We start from the raw sequence: 19,838 nt of genomic DNA on the forward strand, positions 1-19,838 counted from the left end.
TCCAATTCTGATCCTTTTCCAAATGATGGGCATTGCCAGCCAGGCATCATACCATCTACTTCTATCTCAGGGTCATATAGGCTGAGGTGCTCATGGTTCATTAGTCCTCTGGACTGTTTTCATGGGTCTTTGATTTTGTTCAATTCTTCTTTGCTCTGGATGAGGAGAGACTAATAGTGCCATCTTACATGGCTGCTTGCAAGCTTTCAAGACCCCAGTTACTACTCACCAAAGTAAGATGTAGAACAATATCCTTGTATACTACATTGTGCCAATTGAACTTGATGTCCCCTGCAATCATGGTCCCCAGCCCAGAGGCTCAATGACTCACTCCTTCAAGGTATTTAAGTTGTGGCTAAGAATTTGTCCTAACTTTGCCTCCATCTTCTTTTGATGCTTCCGGAATCATTCAATATTTTGCCCATGTTGTTGTTGTTGTTGTTGTTATGTGCCATCGAGTCAGACCCGACTCATAGTGACCCCTCCTTGGGTTTCCGAGGCAGTATCACTACGGAAGTAGGATTGCCCAACCTTCCTTCCGAGGAGTGGCTGGTGGGTTTGAACCGCCAGCCGTCTGGTTAGCAGGCAAGTGTCTTAGCCACTATGCTACCAGAGCTCCCATTAGAACCCTGCAATATTGCAACTCAAGGCTTGAAGTTTTTCCTCAGTTTTTTTCAGCTTGAGAAATGCCAAACATGTTCTTCCCTTTTCATTTTCTAATGCCAGGTCTTTGCACATTTCATCATAATACTTAACTCTGTCTTCTCAAGCCACCCTTTGAAATCTTCTGCTCTTTTATTTCATCATTTCTTCCATTTGCTTTATTTAGCTACTCTCCATCCAAGAGCAAGTTTCAGAGTCTTCTGACATCCATTTGGTCTCTTCTTCCTTTCCTGTCTTTTTAATGATATTCTGTTTTCTTCACGTGTGATATACTTAATGTCATTCCATAACTCATTTGATCTTCAGTCACTGGTGTTTAATGTATCAAATCATTTCTTCTGATGGTCTCTAAATTCAGTTTCAATATAATCAAGGTCGTATTTTGGCTCTTGTGGACTTGTTTTAATTTTCTTCAGGTCCAACTTGAATTTGCATGCGAGCAGTTGGTGGTCTGTCCCACAGTCAGAGTTCCTGGTGTTATTCTGACTGATGATCTCCATCATCTCTTTCCATGGATGTAGTCAATTTGATTTCTACATATTCTGATGAGGTCAATGTGTAGAGTCACCATTTATATTGCTGAAAAAAATGTCTTTGCAATGGGTTAGTCATTGGTCTTGTACAATCCTATCATGCAGTCTCAGGTGTCATTTCTATCACTAAGGTCTTTTCCAACTACCAATATTTCGCTTCCAACCTTTGCATTTAATCACCAGCAATTATCAATACATCTTATACACGTATGGTCAATTTCAAACTGCAGAAGTTGATAAAAATCTTCAATTTCTTCATCTTTGGCACTAGTTGTTGGTGCACAAATTTGAGTAATAGAAGTAGGGTTAGCAGTCAAATGCCTCAGGCACTACACCACCAGAGTTCCCAGTATTAACCAGTCTTCTTGTAAGTGTAGAGACATTATCCTATCACTGAAAGCAATGTACTTCAGGATAGATCTTGAAATGCTCTTTTTGACAATGAATGTGACACAATTCCTCTTCAATCTGTCATTCCTGGCATAGAAGACCATATGACTGTCAGATTCAAAATGGCCAATACCAGTCCATTTCAACTCACTAATGCCTAGGATATCAATCTTTATGTATTCCATTGCATTTTTGACAACTTCCAATTTTCTAGATTTATACTTCGTACATTCCACATTCTAATTATTACTGGATGTTTGCAGCTATTTCTTCTCATTTTGAGTCATGCAAACAAAGGTCCAAAAAGCTTTACTCCATCCATGTTATTAAGGTTGACTTGAGGTGGCAGCTCTTCTCCAGTGGTATTCTGAGTGCCTTCTCCCCTTAGGGGTTCATCTTCCAGCACTGTATCAGACTATTTCATTGCTATTCATAAGGTTTTCAGTGACCAATTTTTCAGAAGTGGAAGACCCCATCCTTCCTTCCAGTCTGCCTTAGTCTGGAAGTTCTGCTAAAACCTGTCCACCATGGGTGACCCTGCTAGTATTTGAAATAGTGGGGGCAGTGCTTCCAGCATCACAGCAACCTGCAAGCCATCACAGTATGACAAACTGACAAATGAGTAGTAAATTGCATTGATGTAGACAGACTGAAAGGTTTTAAAGATTACAATATTTGTAACTAATATACAAACTGCTTATGGTTCCAGGCTACATTTTTAACTTGCATAAAGAGTTTAATAGTATAAATAGCCATCTCAAAACTTTTTACTCTAAACTTGCCTTGAACACTCATTTTGCATCAAGATAAATCAGCTTACTCCTTGTCAAATTATCAAAAATATAGAACCTAGAGAACAGTAACTTGAAGGTTTTATATTCAGTTAAGAGGTATTAAGTTAGTTAAAAACTGATGACCAGTAAGATGACAGAGAACAAAGTGTTCTTCTAGATGAGTATTCATCTTATTTATACCAAAGAAATATATTTTCTCACTAATAAAGAACTTGCATTAACAAGTACCAAAAAAACAAACAAACAAAAAGAAATAATAAACGAAAGTCTATAAACCACACAACCAGATCACTGCCTGAACACAATAAAACCTATTGTTTTAGACTCCAATTTTTTCACCCTATGTTCTGAACACACTGCAAAGCAAATACCTTAGTAGCCTCAAGTGTATGTGTTGTACAAAATAATGAACAGAAAGAATGATAAAATGGGTGGTATTCACCATGATCTAGTCATAAAGTCCTCTAGGATTGTACCTTTATCCCTAGGATCAACAAGCAGGTCATCAGCTGAACAAGGACTCTCCTCGCTACCTTCGTTGGAGATGGTGAGGAATGACGTGGGGGACACAGACTGAGAGCGGCTGCTGTTGTTGCTTCCCCTGTCTGCCCCACCAGGTGTCTGTGTGTCAATGCTGCGTGTGCTGCTACTTCTCTGCACGAGGGGGGGAGGTGCACGATGGCCATCTGGAATATCTTGTGGCTGTTAAAGAGTTTTAAAAATATGTATATTTATCACTGATTCTGAAATACACCCAATGTCAACCTTTCCCTATAGTCCCAGAGACTCACAAATCAGAAAGCCCATCCTACTTTTTAGGTGCTCTTTCAGTGACATTCCTGTCTATTCTGATACCCCCACTGGACACTGAGCAGCCTGAGGTAAAACACTGTCTTCCCAGGACCTGGCACATAGAGATGGCCAATGTCCACTGAATGAATAAATTGGCTAATTTATTTATCATGTTGTTGTTGTTAAGTGCCATCGAGTTGGCTCCAACTCATAGCGACGCCTCTGTGGGTTTCCCAGGCCATATCACTATGGAAGTAGATTGCCCAACCTTCCTTCCAAGGAGTGGCTGGTGGATTTGAACCGCCAGCCTTCTGGTTAGCAGTCAAGTGCCTTATGCACTACACTACCAGAGCTCCAATTTATCATGTACTAAATGTTATTTTTTAAATTATAAAGGAAGGCCACGTAAAGGAGGAGAAATCTACATGCGACACTAGGTTCCACATTAAAAAAAAAAAAAAAAACAAAAAAACTCACTGCTGACAAGTCAGATCCAACTCATAGCGACCCCTGTCGAGTTGGATCCAACTCAGAGCAACCCCTCCTTGGGTTTCCGAGGCAGTATCACTATGGAAGTAGACTGTCCAATCTTTCTTCCCAGGAGTGGCTGGCGGGCTTGAACCACCAGCCTTATGGTTAGCAGTCAAATGCCTTGGGCAATACGCCACCAGAGCTCTCAATCAGTGGGAAAGAAAGTTTTCCATTGTGTCAACTAGTGATTCTTGATGACAGGCCCTTGTTACTTTTCTCTTCCTACCTACTTTCCCCTGGAAGAGATTTTCAAAAGAACTGTCCTAAATGAATGAAAGGTTTATCACAGCAGTGCTAATTACAGGGGAAATCAAGGAGACCCTCATTTAGTTTCCTTATGGCTCATTTAACAGAGGAACCAGCTCTCTGTAGACCCTTGGTTCACTGACCTATATACTATACCATGGAAGTTCCCTACTATGTAGTATGGGGAAGGAGAGGGTGTGGGGAATTGTGTTTTCTCTACCCTAAATCAACTATTTACCTTAAGAGGAGAGGATCATAACCACCAAGAAAATACTATTTTAAACTTAGTCTTTCATTAAAGAATGGAGCCATAGATAAATATACTCTGTAACATGGTTTTAAATCTAAACAGGAATTTTTCTCACCGTAGCTTACAAAGTGAACAATTCTTAATGTGTAGTCTAGCTGGTAGGCAGTTGTAAGTATAAGATGGTTTCTAACTGCCCTTCACAATGATATGCCTAGCATGCCAATGAAATAGTAACCACAACCAAACAAAAAACATGCTGATTCATGTTTAGAAGGTATTCCATTTCATGTAACCCCAACTCATCCAAATACAAGTAAGCTAAACTTTTAAGTGGAGCTATAGCAAATGAGAAGTATATCATCACTGTCTATTTATCTGAAAATACATATACACAAAAAATTTCTGTTCAAGATCCAAATTTCAGTCAGAACAGTTCCCTCTATGAGATGGAAAGCAATGAAAACTTTTCATCCACTTGCCAAGGTCAAAGTTTCTCAAGAGAGAAATGTTCATTCTCTCTCAAAGAAAAGGAAGAAATCTAAGTAAATATGGAAAACAAAACTGTAAATATTTTAACAATTACAAGAATTCCTGTGTTAAGCTTATTTTAGAATACAGTATTACTTACTATAAGTTGCTCTTCCTTTTCCCCAGTCTCTTTAATTATTATTTCAATCTCCTGATTCAGGCCTTCCACACTATTTCGGAACCGGGAGCCTGTTGATTTGGTGATAGGAATGACTGGAATAAGTGCACTCTTTGGAACAGGAGCCTATAAAAAAAAAAAAGTGTAAGGAGGGGAGAAGAGAGGTTTAACATTACCTTTTCACTGTCTAGATTAAAGCATATCTCCAGTTGAAAAGTACAATTCAAATAATAAATAAAATTAAAGTACACTGGCTTCACATAAAATGTGAGTTACCAAGCCTGCAACTTAGTACATACAAAATGTAATTTAAGGTCAAAACCCCAAAGATCACAGCAGGATTTCAAAAGTTTATTCACATCTGTGAGGGAACGGGAATAAGGGCAAAGGAAGATGCTAAAAGAATGTCAATCGCAGAAATTGTTTTGGTCCTAAATAGGTTAAATTTCAGAATATAACTTTAAAGTCCCTGAGTGTCACAATTACCTATATTCCAGGAAAGAAACAGTAAAGTTATTTATCAAAAAAGAAAAGAATAATAATTTGGTAAAGAAAGATTACTTCCAAAGTCCATATATGCAGCAGCAAGACTGCATAAATGAAAGTAACTTCCATGTGGAATTTAATTCTTCATACTTTCATTGTAATGGTTTTACTGAGTTTTGTTTATAAAAAGAAGTGATGCAATTAATCTTCCTTCTTTTGCCAAAGCATATCACTAATTTTTACCTGTAATTTAAAATTTTTTCACTGGCACAATATTACTTTTAAAAAGAAATAACTGATTATATAGTTACAGAATATTACTTGGCTTCCTGATAAGATGATCCTCCAAATAAAACACAAAACAAACATTACATACATATCTGCCAAAATTCATAGCAGTATTGTGCCAGAAGAGCATCTTACGTACTTTTCTGTTGTCTAAAAATATATATGATTAACCCATCCTCATTTAGGATGCTTTCTTTTAAACATCACTCTTTCTGGGGGAGGTGGCAAAGCTGTAAAAATTAGCAAAACCTCTAGTCAAGTATTACTACTTTCATTCCATTGATAACCTTGTCCTATAAAACAGAACCTCACGTTAAACTTTTATTTCTATTCTTTTACTCCTGCTCACCTTTATAATTAAAAAAAAAAGGGAATACAACAATAATCCTGTGAAAAGGCAAGAAGTCTGTGAGAACAAAAAGCCAAGGAGACATTTCAATCTGGAATGCCAAGATATCACTTCACTACTCATTTACAGTTGGGCCCCTGAGTCTGCTTCCTCATATGGAATCTGAAAGTATTACAACCTGTCTCAAAGACTAATTGTGAGAATGAAATGAAAGGACATCTAGCACAGTGTTTGACCCATAATAAATGGCTACTGAGCAGACAGTTGCTGTAATTTTTTACTTTCCACATTATGTATTTTAGGTGCCACAGATGGTTAAGCACTCAACTACTAGCTGAAAGGTTAGTGGTTAGAATCCACCCAGAGGTACCTTTGGAAGACAGGCTTGGAGATCTGCTTCCAAAAATTCAAGCCTTGAGAACCTACAGAGTGGTTCTACTCTGCACATATGGGGTCACCACGACTCGGGTTCAATTGGAAAGCAACAACCTCACTATGTATTTTATTCTTTAAAAATTCAAATAAACAACAAAAAACATTTAATTTCTTAACATTTTCTGTACTACCTGAACAAAGTCTCATCAATCCCAGATACTTCACAAAAGCACAAAACTGAAGAGTACGCTTTATCTCTTAAAGTTTATTTGATTAAAAGCCAATGGTGGTGAGGATGTAGAGAAATCAGAACTTTTGCCCACTGTTACTAGTAATGCGAAATGGTACAGTCCCTATGTAAAAGTTTATGGGTTCCTCAAAAAGTTAAACACAGAGCTACCATATGACCCATCAATTCTACTCTTAGGCATATACCCCAGAGACTTGAAAACAACAAAGTGAATAATGTATACCAATGTTTTTGCAGCACTATTCACAACAGCCAAAAGGTGGAAACAACCCAAATACCCATCAATAGACTAATGGACAGACAAAATAAGGTATATACATACAATACATACAAATGTAGCCATAAAGAGGAATGAAGTCCCGACACATGCCACAACATGGAGAACCTTGAAAATATCATGTTAAGTGAAAGAGGTCAATCACAAAAGGACATATATTGTATGATCTCACTAATATGAAGTACCCAGAATAAGAGATAGAGATCAGAATTTCATATTAACAGGGCAGAAGGAAGGGGATTATGGGGGTGATTACTGTTTAGAAGGCACTGACTTTTGGTTACTGCGATGGAAAATCTGGCAAAGGATACTGGTAAGGGACGTACACTATGATTGATACAATTGACCTCATTGAATTATATACATTAAAAATGTTGAATGGGCAAATGTTGTGTTACCTATACTTTTATAACAATAAAAATAAATCATTTCATAGAAGAAGCACTAGGACTCAGTACAGTGGTCAAGAGAAAAAAGAAAGGCAATAATACATGTAACAATACACACATATATTTAAATTTCACACAGAAAAAAGAAAGATTATTCTCTAAAAATATGAGGAGTAGCTACACCAGGATGGGGGAGTTACAGATGGTATTTTTTGGGGGATTATTTTTTCTACAAACAGCCTGAAGGGACAAACTGCATTATCTTCTATTGCCACTGCCTAACACAGAGCCTAAAATGCTAAACAAGGCTGGTAATTCTGTGTAAGGAAGGAGGGAAGCTCTGCCCCCCTTCCAAAAGATCACAGCCTGGAAAACATGGATAAATTAATTAACCTTGAAAGCATCAGCTTCTTCATCTTTAAAATGAGAAAACTTGTGTTTAAAAAAGTTGTAAGACCACATAAAATATCACTTCACACCCACTAGGATGGCTATTATCAGAAAACAAGTGGAAACAAGTGTTTGACAAAGATGTGGAAATATTGGAAACCCTCATGCACTGCTGGGGGGAAATGTAAAATTATTCAAGTCTTTGGGTATAAACCTCAAAGACATGAAAGAAGGGACTCAAAACAGATGTTCACCACACCACTACTCACACAGCCAAAAGGTGGAAAAAACTCAAGTGTCCATCAACAGGTGAATGGATAAACAATGTGGTATATCCCAATAAAATACTACTCAGCCATAAACAGAAATGAAATTCTGATACAATGCTATGACATGGATGAAGCCTGAGAAAATGCTGAGTGAAATAAGTTAGATACAAAATGACAAATATAGTATGATCCCACTTACAGGAATATCTAGAACAGACAAACGCATAGAGAACAAAGTTTTATTAGTGGTTACCAGGGCCTGGGGAAGGAGCTCTGGTGGCACAGTGCCTAAGGCATTAGACTGCTAACCAAAAGGCTGGTGGTTCAAACCCACCAGCTACTCTGAAAGAAAGATGGGGCAATCTACTTCTGTAAAGATTTACCACCTCTGAAACCCAATGGGGGTCGCTATGAGTCAGAATAGACTTGACAGCAGTGAGTGTGTTTTTTGGTTTAGGGTGGGGGCAGGGAGTTATCATGGAAGGGGCAATGAGTTTCTGTCATTAACCCATGGAAGACTTTTTCATCTAATACCACTGTCTTGTGTCCTTTACAATAGAAGTAAAATTCCAACATGCAATCTCACAAAGGGCTTAAAAAGAAAAAAAAAACATCGACCTATGGTTAGTTGATCTTTGACAAAGGGGTGAAATCCATTAAATGAGGAAGAGAATGTTTGTTTAATAAATGGTGCTGGCAAAACTAGATATCCATTTGCAGAAAAATGAAACAAGATCTGTACTTCACACCATACACAAAAACTACCTCCAGATAGGTCAAAGACTTAAATGTGAAACCTAAATCTATAGAGTTCCTCAAGGAAAAACTAGGGGCAAATTTAGGGGCCCTAATATATGGCATAAACAGACTATCAAGCATAGCTCAAAATGCACAAACAGCAGAAGAGAAACCAGATGATTGGGACCTTCTAAAAATTAAATTTTTATGTGCTTCCAAAGACTTCTCCAAAAGAGTCAAAAGAGAACAAAAAGACAAACAATCCAATTAAAAAGTGGGCAGAAGACTTGAATAGACACTTCACCGAGGAGGATATCCAAGCGTCCAACAAACATATGAAGAAAAGCTCATGATCATTAGCTGTTAGAGAGATGCAAATCAAAACAACAACGAGATACCATCTTGCTCCAGCACTAGTAGCAAAGTTCAACAAAAAACAAAATGCTGGTGAGGATGTGGAAAGATTGGGACTCTCATACACTGCTGATGGGACTGTAAAATAGTACAACCAGTTTGGAAAGCAGTATGGTGATTCCTTCAAAAGTTGAAATTAGAAATACCATTTGACTCAGCCATTCCATTACTAGGTATATATCCTAAAGAAGTGAGAGCCATGACAAGAACAGATATATGCACACCCATGTTCATCGCAGCACTCTTTACAATAGCCAAAAGATGGAAACAACCTAGATGTCCATCAACTGAGGAATAGATAACCAAACTATGGTACATACACACAATGGAATACTATGCAACGCTAAAGAATAATGTAGAATCTGCAAAACACTGCATAACGTGGATGAACCTGGAGGATATTATGCTGAGTGAAATAAGTCAATCACAAAAGGACAAATATTCTATTAGTCCATTATTGTAAAAGTCAAGGAAAGGTTTACCTATGGAAGTAAATTTTCTTTGTTGGTTACGAGGGGTTGGAGGGGAGGGTAGGGAACACTGTTAGATAGGTAGAGGTAAGTATTGATTTGAGTGAATAGAAGGTCAATGTACCAAATGTGAGTGATCAACATGGTGGCACTGGGGAAGAGAAATACATAGAGAGGTACATGGGAGGTACAGACAACAAAGATGAACCATTTTGCACATATAGAACTGCACTGTCAGTGAAGGCAAACATGGGTATATGGGTGGGTAGATGGATGGACAGGCTGAACTAGCAGGTATGTCTTTGAAGTGGAGAGTGTACCCAAGACCATGTATAGGGTTGGCAGACAATGGTCCTATAAGTTTATTTGTATGATCTGAATTCCCAAGTGTATAGTAGAGCTGACAAGGGGCAAGGTTGTAGTCACTTCTTGGTCACAGCCAGCAACCCAGAGGGACCGAGTAGTTGAACCTGTGGGCTTAGGACCATAGTCGCAGGGGACATCAAGCTCAGTTGGCGTAACATACTACACCAAACACTGTTCCACCTCCTACTTTGGTGAGTAGCGACTGGGATCTTAAAAGCTAGCAAGCTGCCATCTACATTCAACGATGGGTCTCTCCTCGTTCAGAACAAAGAAGAATGAAGAAAACTAAAAATTCCTGGAAACAATTAGTCCTAGCAACTGGTACGCCATCCGGTCTGTAGCATATGTGACTATGAGACCAAAAGAACTAGATGGTGCCCGGCTACCACTGTCATCCACTTGAAAGGGGATCTATGTAGGAGATCCTGGATAGAGAAGGAGAACAATGTAGAACAAAACTCAAATTCATTTGGAGGAAAAAAAAAAAGGGGGGTGGAGATCAGGTTTGCTGGTCCAAAAGAGCCTGGTGGAACAACTGAGACTATGGCCCCTAGCTGCCCTTCAGGTCTGGAATTGAACCCACACCTGTGGCTTCCAGCCAAACAAAATACATGCATATGAGTTGAACATTTACCTGAGGTAGATATACTCTTTGAAGAGAATGATCATGGGAGAAAGACGGGCTGTTTATTCAAAGGGAGACAGCTCAGGGGGCAGGAGTGCATGGAGGGATGGACACAGGCAAGATGTAACTACCAGGAGGAAGTGGGAGGAGAGCTGTTGCATTGTGGTAAATTGTGGTCAATGTCATGAGACAAAGTGTATGTGAACTGCTGTATGGAAAGCGAATTTGCTCTATAATTTTCACCCAAATCACAATTAAAAAAAAAAAAAAAAAGCCCAAACCCACTGTTATTGAGTTGATTCTAACTCAAAAGAAAACCTCTAGGACAGAGTAGAACTGGTACGCAAGAGTTTCCAAGGCTATAAATCTTACAGAAGCAGTTTGCCTCATATTTCTCCCATGGAGCAGCTTGTGGGTTTGAACCGTCAAGTGCTTCACCCATTGTGCCACCAAGGCTCCCTCACAAAGGCTTTCAAAACTCTCAAATTAGATATGTACTTGCTTCAGGGATAAGATGGTTGGTTGGAGAGTGAAGCAAAGACTACTTTTTCATCCCTGATAGGTCAAGGAAGAAGAGAAACCTTTCTCAGGATAGTAACAACAGAAATAGAGAAGGAAATAATGAGGTGACGGGGAATTGATCCAGACGGAAAAAGCTGAGGGTTAAAAGAAACTTGCAGCTCACTGGTCTGTAGCAGAAGAGCACATGAGAACACTTCTGTCATGCAGTCCACACAGCTTGTGCCTCAACTCTTCCTGTATCAGGAAATGATGAGGCGACAGGGAACCTAGGTGCAGACTCAGATCTCAGGAGTTACTTAATACATATACTACATTTTTTAAAAAACCAAGTAAATGGGGGTATTCGGTTCTAAATTTAATATCCTCTTAAAATTTTCATAAAATATATATAAGTAACAGCTTGCACTGGATCTATTTTCACACAAGCTTGTTATGCATTTGCTTTATATCAACATGTTACATCATAGGAATGAGGAAAGATCCTAAGAAAAAGTTTTTCAATATTTTTCCAAAACGTTAACTTTCTTAGATTTTAGAACCATATAAATCTTGTTAGTAAGCTTGTTTAAGTGTAGACAGTTTACGTTTTTTGACTTCATACTGAAAAATGCACATGCACAATTTCCAGAGTAATCACTAACTATACTTCTGGTCTGCTAATGCTTTCTACTGCCTTTCAAGGTAGCTAAAGAAGCCACATCCTATACATTTAATAAGTTTTTCTCAAATATAATCTATATAGCAGCAAGTATTTATCAATTGTTTTGTCTGCTTAAAACAAAAGAAAGAAAGGAAAGGCTTCAAGGCCAACACACATTTTAAATAAATGAAACAAAGGTTCAACCATAATTAATTTAACTAAAAAAGCTATATGATTAGAAGAAAAATAATTCACCCAAGCTGCCTGGGAAAGATTTTCTTTACTAAACATATTATTATTGTTCTAAAAATAGAAGAATAAGCTTTAATTTCACTCCTAACATAAACTACGTTATAAAAAAATCTCCCAAGGTTTAATATAAATAAGAAAAAAGATCATAGTTAAACTTTTGTCCTTCATTTCAAGAGCTCTTAAGGAATTTAATAGAGAGACTAAAGGAAAAAAAATATGTATGTATATATAAATTTATTTTTCCCAGTAACTACACAGGTTTCTGGAATAAAATTTGTATTTCTAGATATAAATATATATATACAAATACAAGTCAGTTCTCAGATTTATTAGGAGCGCTGGTGGCGTAATGCTTAAGGCATTTGACTGCTAACCAGAAGGCTGGCGGTTCAAACCCACCAGCCAATTCTCAGAAGGAAGGTTGGGCAATTTACTTCCGTAGTGATACTGCCTCAGAAAACCAAGGAGTCGTCACTATGAGTTGGGTCCAACTCAACAGCACTGAGTTTGGTTTTTTGGCTTTTTCAGATTTACTGAGGGCTCATCTTTAGATAGTTATGAAAAACAGAAAAGTGTTCCTTCCACACACTAACGTAAAATCTCTCTCTTATAAGTTCTGCCCTTTGGAAACATAAAGAAAAAGTGCCTCCTGTTTTTCTCAGCTTTTGATTCTTTCTCCTCAAAGGAAAATGCTTCAATAAATTGAAGTCAACTAAGGTTTTTTTTTTTTAATTGAAGCTGTGGGAGCATAGTGCCTAAGGCACTTGACTGCTAACCAGAAGGCTAGCGGTTCAAATCCACCAGCCACTCCTCATAAGGAAGATGGGGCAATCTACTTCCGTAGTGATACTGCCTCAGAAACCTAAGGAGGGGTCGCCATAAGCCAGGTCCGACTCGATGGCACATAACAACAACAAGAACAACAAGGTTTTTATTTAAGCAAAAAAAAAAAAAGAATTAATTAAGTAGATACCCTCTTAAGGTTTTATTTTTCTATTTACATTCTCTTTCTTTCTCTCTCTCTACTCTACAGACACACACACACACACACACACACACGTTTAAAAAGAAAATTATAAGCCAACCACCCTAAGGGAGTGAGTTATTGGACCTGTGGGCTCAGGATCATGGTTGCAGGGCATACGAAGCTCAACTGACATAACATACTAGAAAAAAACATTGTTCTACAATGTGGAACAAAATGCAAAATCATAAGGAAAAAAAAAAAGGGGGCCAGGTTGGCTGGTCTGATTAGAGCCTGGTGGAACTACTGAGAAAACCAGACACACAGAAACAATTAGTCCAAGGGACTAGTAGACCATGAAAACCTCAGCCTATATGACCATGAGACCAAAAGAACAAGCTGGTGCCTAGCTACCACTGTCAGCCACTCAGAAAGGGATCAGTGCAGGAGATCCTGGATAGAGTGGGAGAAAAATGTGGAACAAAATTCATACTCATCAAAAATGACTAGGCTGACTCGTCTGACAAAGAATGGTGAAAGCCCCAAGACTATGGCCCCTAGTCATCCTTCAGGCCTGGAACTGAACTCACTCCTGTGGCTTTCAGCCAAACAATACACAGGCATATAAGGTGAACATCTATACCAGGAAGGTACAATCCTTATGTCAATCAACCATGGGAGAGCAGAAAGGCAGTATTTGCACAGGCAGATAGCTCAGGAGGCAGGAATGTATAGTAAAGAAGGACACAGGGGAGAGGTAACTATAGGAAGGTAGGGGCAAGAGAGCTGTTATACTTTGGGGATTGCAGTCAATATCATGACTGTTATATCATGAAACAAAAGGTATATGAACTGCTATATGGAAAATGAATTTGCTCTGTAAACTTTCATCCAAAGCACAACTTAAAAAAAAAATAGAGAAAACTTAAATAAAATCATAACTGAGAGTTAGTCAAAAAAGGACATCAAGGGAAGGAAGGTTTGGTCAACACTGAATCTCCTAAATTCAATCCACATTATAACGTAAGTATATGCTTCAAGGGAGCTCTGGTAGCGTAGTACCTAAAGCACTTGACTGCTAACCAGAAGGCTGACAGTTCAAACTCACCAGCGACTCCTCAGAAGAAAGGATGGGCAATCTACTTCTGTAGTGATACTACCTCGGAAACCCAAGGAGGGGTCGCTATGAGTCGGGGCCGAGTTGACGGCATCTAACAACAACAATATGCTTCAAAGGTGGGAATAAGATTGTGGTTTGATAGAGTCACAAGAGATAGGAAAATTATTTATTGGAACAGTAGCTGAGTAGTGGAGAAAAATATAGAGTGACATTTTCTAAGAAAGAAAATTTTGCTTTGATAGGCAAGTAGATGGGAGCTCTGGCAGCATAGTGCCTAAGGCACTTGACTGCTAACCAGAAGGCTGGCGGTTCAAACCCATTAGCCACTCCTCAGAAGGAAGATCGAGCAATCTACTTCCGTAGTGATACTGCCTTGGAAACCCAAGGAGGGGTCGCTATGAGTCGGATCTGACTCAGCAGCACATAACAACAACAACAACAACAGGCCAGTAGGACGGTAGAAAGTCTGTACAGGAATTCAGCAGAGATCCATGAGAAAAAAATGAGTCAAAAATTCCTCCTACAGACATCAAGCTCAACTGGCATAACATACTACCCAAAACATTGTTCCACATCCTAGTTTGGTGAGTAGCGACTGGAATCTTAAAAGCTTGCAAGCAGCCATCTAGATGCAATGATGGGTCTCTCCTCATCCAGAGCAAAGAAGAATGAAAAAAACCAAAGACACATGGAAACAATTAGTCCAAGAGACTGGTACACCATGAAATCCTCAGCCTATATGACTATGAGACCAGAAGAACTAGATGGTGCCCGGCTACCATGGTCACCCACTTGGAAGGGGATCTATGTAGGAGACTCTTGATAGAGAGGGAGAAAAATGTGGAACAAAACTTAAAATCATTTGGAGGAAAAAAAAAAAAGGTGGGAACCAGGTTTGCTGGTCAGATAGAGCCTGGTGGAACCACTGAGACTATGGCCCCTAGCTGCTCTTCAGGTCTGGAATTGAACCCACACCTATGGTTTCCAGCCAAACAAAATATAGGCATATGAGTTGAACATTTACCTCAAGTAGATACACTCTTTGGAGAGAACAATCATGGGAGAAAGAAGGGCTACTTATGTACAGCGAGACAGCTCAGGGGGCAGGAGTGTATGGAGCGACGGACACTGGGAAGAGGTAACTATGGGGAGGAAGTGGGAAGGGAGCTGTTGTATTGTGGTAAACTGTGGTCAATGACATGAGACAAAGTATATGTGAACTGCTGTATGGAAAGTGAATTTGCTCTGTCAATCTTCATCCAAATCACAATAAAAAAAAAAAAATTCAAGAATAGCAATCATGTCCAGCAGTAGCAGTGCTCTGCAGTGCAAAATATCAATTTTCCTTTTTTAAAGTACAACACTTCTCTCATTCCTCAGGAGAAAATATGTTTTTCCTCCTCTGCCTTACTGTCCCTTTCTCTTAAGCCCTCCCCTAGTTTACCACAACCAGAGTATCCTCAGTCTAGATATAGAAATAGGAAAATTCTATGGGAGGGCTTTCTTGCTCAAAGCTATATAACACACAGTCAGGGAATATCTGTACTATTTTGTAATTATCACCACAAAAATTAGTTTATTGCGGCAGTAAAGATACCGGCATCTCCCACTTTTCTCTAACTTCTGACTCCCATCATCAAACAATTCTGAAATGTTTTAGGATGTATTTTCTAATGAGACAATGTCTTGAAATACTCTTTGATACTATAAGCATCTGAGGGCTTTGTCATTTTCAGAAATCACTTACAAGTGAAGCACTGACAACATTCCCTCCTGTAAGAGATGTGGCAGAGTCCAAGAAATAGATCTTTCATTGAGTATGATTGTAGACTATACCACTATCAAAGGAGCAGTACTGTCCCTTTCCTGCTAAGGTATACTGAAGTAATTTCCCAGTGAAAATCATCCACATACCAGATAATGAAAACTCTTTCAGAGCCTAAAAGCCACAAAAGAAAGTCAGAGAGCCACTAAAATGTTCAAACTTCTTTACCAATAAGTCAAAAATCTATCCCTAGGAAATTATAAATACAGAAAAAGCTTTCAGCACAAAGAAACTATATTAAATTAAATGGCTAAAATGAAAGAAATGCTCTACAGGATATGAAACCACTAAAAATGTTTCCAAATTATTTGTAATAACAAAATAGTTTTCCATGAGAAAGCTTTCTACATGCTCTCATGCCAAGACCAGGGAAAAATATTCCTTCCAGAGTCCTCTCCTTGTGAAGATATTCATTACACGATACAGAAGTCCTTGGGTTACGAACAAGATCTGTTCCTAAATAAGTATGTCTTTAAGTAAAATTTGTCAGTAACTTGGAACAGGTACATACAATTCTTATCTAGCCTTACTTTACTGCCATGAAGGCTTAAAGGCTTTTCAACGATGTAAAAGCTAAATGTGCAGCAGTGACGATTACTGTGATGAAAAATTTGTTGCATGTAGGGGTTGGCTCAATCATTTCAATGTCAAGACAAATTTACATAACATTAAAGGGCAAATATGAGTTCTCTATCAGTCAGACGTTTGTAACCCAGGGACATACTGGTTTAAAATTAACTGGTTACTTTTATCTATTCAATGAGATTTGGCATATCTAATGAAATACTGCAAAGCCCCAGTATTTCATTTACCACTGCATGACTGCTATAGTACTACAGTAACAGACACGTGGGCAATATTAATAGACATTGTATAAATGGATGAATTTATATTCACATAGAATGCAACAGTTCATAACTATCACGAGCCTGATGTGTGGTGGGTTATTAACACTCAGTAAAATAAGTCAAGCAGTCAAGATGTTTGGTGTATCAAGTGTACAAAACCCAAGATACATGAACTTATTTTTCAAGCTGCTCTATTTACTAGTCCTTACTTTCTCTGCAAAGTGATTTTCTAGAACTAAACAAATATTAATTTCATGAAAGCTCCAACAGTCTTTATTAAGTAAACTTAACCTGCAAGGGGAAAAAAAGGAATTGTGGATAATTTTACTACTGTCAATTTTAATGTAACTTGAAAAAAATCACTTCACAAACTTATAAACCCCTGAATTCCACCACTTAACCCAGTAAGACTCTCTCAACCTCTATTCCACTCAGAAAAAAAATATGGACTGAGGAGTTGTTGTTGTTGCTGGGTGCCGTCCAGTTGTCTCCGACTCATAGCGACCCTATGCAAAGCAGAAAGAAACACTGACTGGTCTTGCGCCAGCTTCACGATTCTTGCAATACCTGAGGCCATTGTTGCAGTCACTGTGTCTACCCATCTCATTGAGGGCCTTCGTCTTCTTTGTTGACCCTCCACTTTACCAAGCATGATTTCGTTTTCCAGGGAATGGTTCCTTCTGACAACATGACCAAAGTAGGTGAGACAATGTCTGGCCATTCTTGCTTCCTAGGAGCATTCCCAGCTGCACTTCTTTCAGGACAGATATGTTAGTTCTTTTAGCAGACTATGGTACTCTTAGCATTCTTCTTCAACACTACAACTCAAATGCATCAACTCTTTTTCAGTCTTCCTTATTCACTGCCCAACTCTCACATGCCTAAGAGGCGACTAGAAATACCATGGCTTGGGCTAGGCGCACCTTAGTCTTCAAGGAGACATCTTTGTTCTTCATCATTTGAAAGAGGTCTTTTGCAGCAGATTTGCCCAATGCAATATGTTGTCTGAGAACTGCTGCTTCCATTGATTTTGACTGTAGAACCAAGTAATACGAAATCCTTGACAACTTCAAGCGAAATCTCCATCCACCATGAAGCTATTTATTGGACCAGTTGTGAGGATTTATGTTTTGTTTATATTGAGGTATAATTCATATTGCAGACTGTAGTCTTTAAATTTCTTCAGTTAAGTGCTTCAAATCATCCTCACTTTCAGCAAGCAAAGTTGTGTCATCTGCATATTACAGATTGTTAATGGATCTTCCTCTAATCCTGATGCCACTTTCTTCTTCATGTAATCCAGCTTCTGGGATTATTTCCTCAGCATATAAATTGAATAAATATAGTGAAAGGATACAACCTTGATGCACTCCCTTGATTTTGAACCATGCAGTGTCCCCTTGTTCTGCTCAAAACGACAGCCTCCTGATCTATGTACAAGTTCCTCATGAGTAAAATCAATTGTTCTAGAATTCCCAATCTTCTCAATGTTACCCATAATTTGTTATGATCCACACAATTGAATGCTTGTGCATAGTCAATGAAAATAACTAAACATCTTTCTGGTATTCTTTGCTTTCAGCTAAGATCCATCTGACATCAGCTTGCATTCCTGGAAGCTGTCAATATACTGCTGCAACCATTTTTGAATTATCTTCAGTAAGATTTTACTTGCATATGGTATTAATGATATTGTTAAAAAATTTTCCACATTCTGTGGGATCATCTTTCTTTGGAATGGGTACATATATGGATCTCTGCCAGTTAGTTGGCCAGGGTACATATATGATCTCTGCCAGTCAGTTGGCCAGGCATCCATCTTCCACTCTCTTGGAACCAACTGAGTGTCTGCAGTGTGGCATCCATTTGTTGAAACATCTCAGTGGGTATCCCGTCAATTCCTGAAGCCTTGTTCATTGCCAATTCCTTCAGTGCAGCTTCAACTTCTTTCTTCAGTACCACTGGTGCTTCATCATATGCCACCTCCTGAAATGATGAACAATGACCAATTCTTTTTGGTACAGTGAGTCTGTGTACTCCTTCCACCTTCTTTTGATGCTTCTTACACTATTCAATATTTTGTCCACAGAATCTTTCAATATTGCAACTCGAGGTTTAAATTTTTTCCTTACTTCTTTCAGCTTGAGAAATGCTGAGCATGTTCTTCCCTTTTGCTTTTATGACTCCAGGTCTTTGGACGTTTCATTATAGTAATTGGCTTTGTCTGTTCAAGCTGCTCTTTGGAATCTTGTGTTCAGCTCTTTTGTCTTTTCTTCCATTTGCTTTAGCTACTCTCCGCTCAAGGACAAGTTTCAGAGTCTCTTCTGACATCCATTTTGGTCTTTTCTTCCTGTTTTTAATGACCTCTTGCTTTCATCATGGATGATGTTTTGGATATCATCCCACAATTCCTCTGGTTTTCAGTCCTTGGTGTTCAATGCATCAAATCTATTCTTTAAATGGTCTCTAAATTCAGGAGGGATATAATCAAGGTCATATTTTGGATCTCGTGGATTTTTTTTAATTGTCTTCAACTTCAACTTGAACGTGAATATGAGCAGTTGCTGGTCTGTTCCACAATCAGCCCTGGTCTTATTTTGGCCAAAGATACTGAACTTCTCCATTGCCTCTTACCACAGATGTAGTCAATCTCATTCCTGTGTATTCCATCTGGTGAAGTTCACGTGTATAGTCGTCGCTTATGTTGTTTAAAAAAGGTATTTTCAATGAATGAACTGTTGGTCTTATAAAATTCTATCATGTGATCTCCAGGGTCATTTCTATCACCAAGGCCATATTTTTCAACTACTGGTAACTCTTCGTTTCCAACTTTTTATTCCAGTCACCAGTGATAATGAATACATCTTGATTGCATATTCAGTCAACTCTAGACTGCAGAAGTCGGTAAAAAAAACTTCAATTTCCTCATCTTTGGCCTTGGTGGCTGGTGCATAAATTTGAATAATAGTAGTATTAACTGGTCTTCCTTGTAGGTGTATGGATATTATCCTATCACTGACAGTGTTGTACTTCAGGACAGATTTCGAAACACTCTTTGTGACAATGAATGCCACACCATTTCTCTTCCATTTGTCATTGCTGACATAGTAGATCATATGGTTGCCTGATTCAAAAT

At 38.5% G+C, this 19,838-nt stretch overlaps 1 protein-coding gene across 1 annotated transcript in view; it reads right to left on the reverse strand.

Annotated features, from left to right (window-relative positions):
- The window catches only part of FAM117B (family with sequence similarity 117 member B), a 146,049-nt gene that overhangs the window by 12,031 nt on the left and 114,180 nt on the right, over positions 1–19,838 (reverse strand). The window contains exons 5-6 of the mRNA XM_007935034.2: positions 4,828–4,971; positions 2,857–3,082 (exon numbers count right to left, since the gene is read on the reverse strand). Of these exons, the coding sequence (XP_007933225.1) occupies positions 2,857–3,082; positions 4,828–4,971 (370 nt within the window). The remainder of the gene's footprint in view (positions 1–2,856; positions 3,083–4,827; positions 4,972–19,838) is intronic.

The sequence above is a fragment of the Orycteropus afer genome, unplaced genomic scaffold, assembly GCF_000298275.1.
Source record: "Orycteropus afer afer isolate SDZICR_OR568_19922 unplaced genomic scaffold, OryAfe1.0 scaffold00002, whole genome shotgun sequence".
NCBI classification, from domain to species: Eukaryota; Metazoa; Chordata; class Mammalia; order Tubulidentata; family Orycteropodidae; genus Orycteropus; species Orycteropus afer.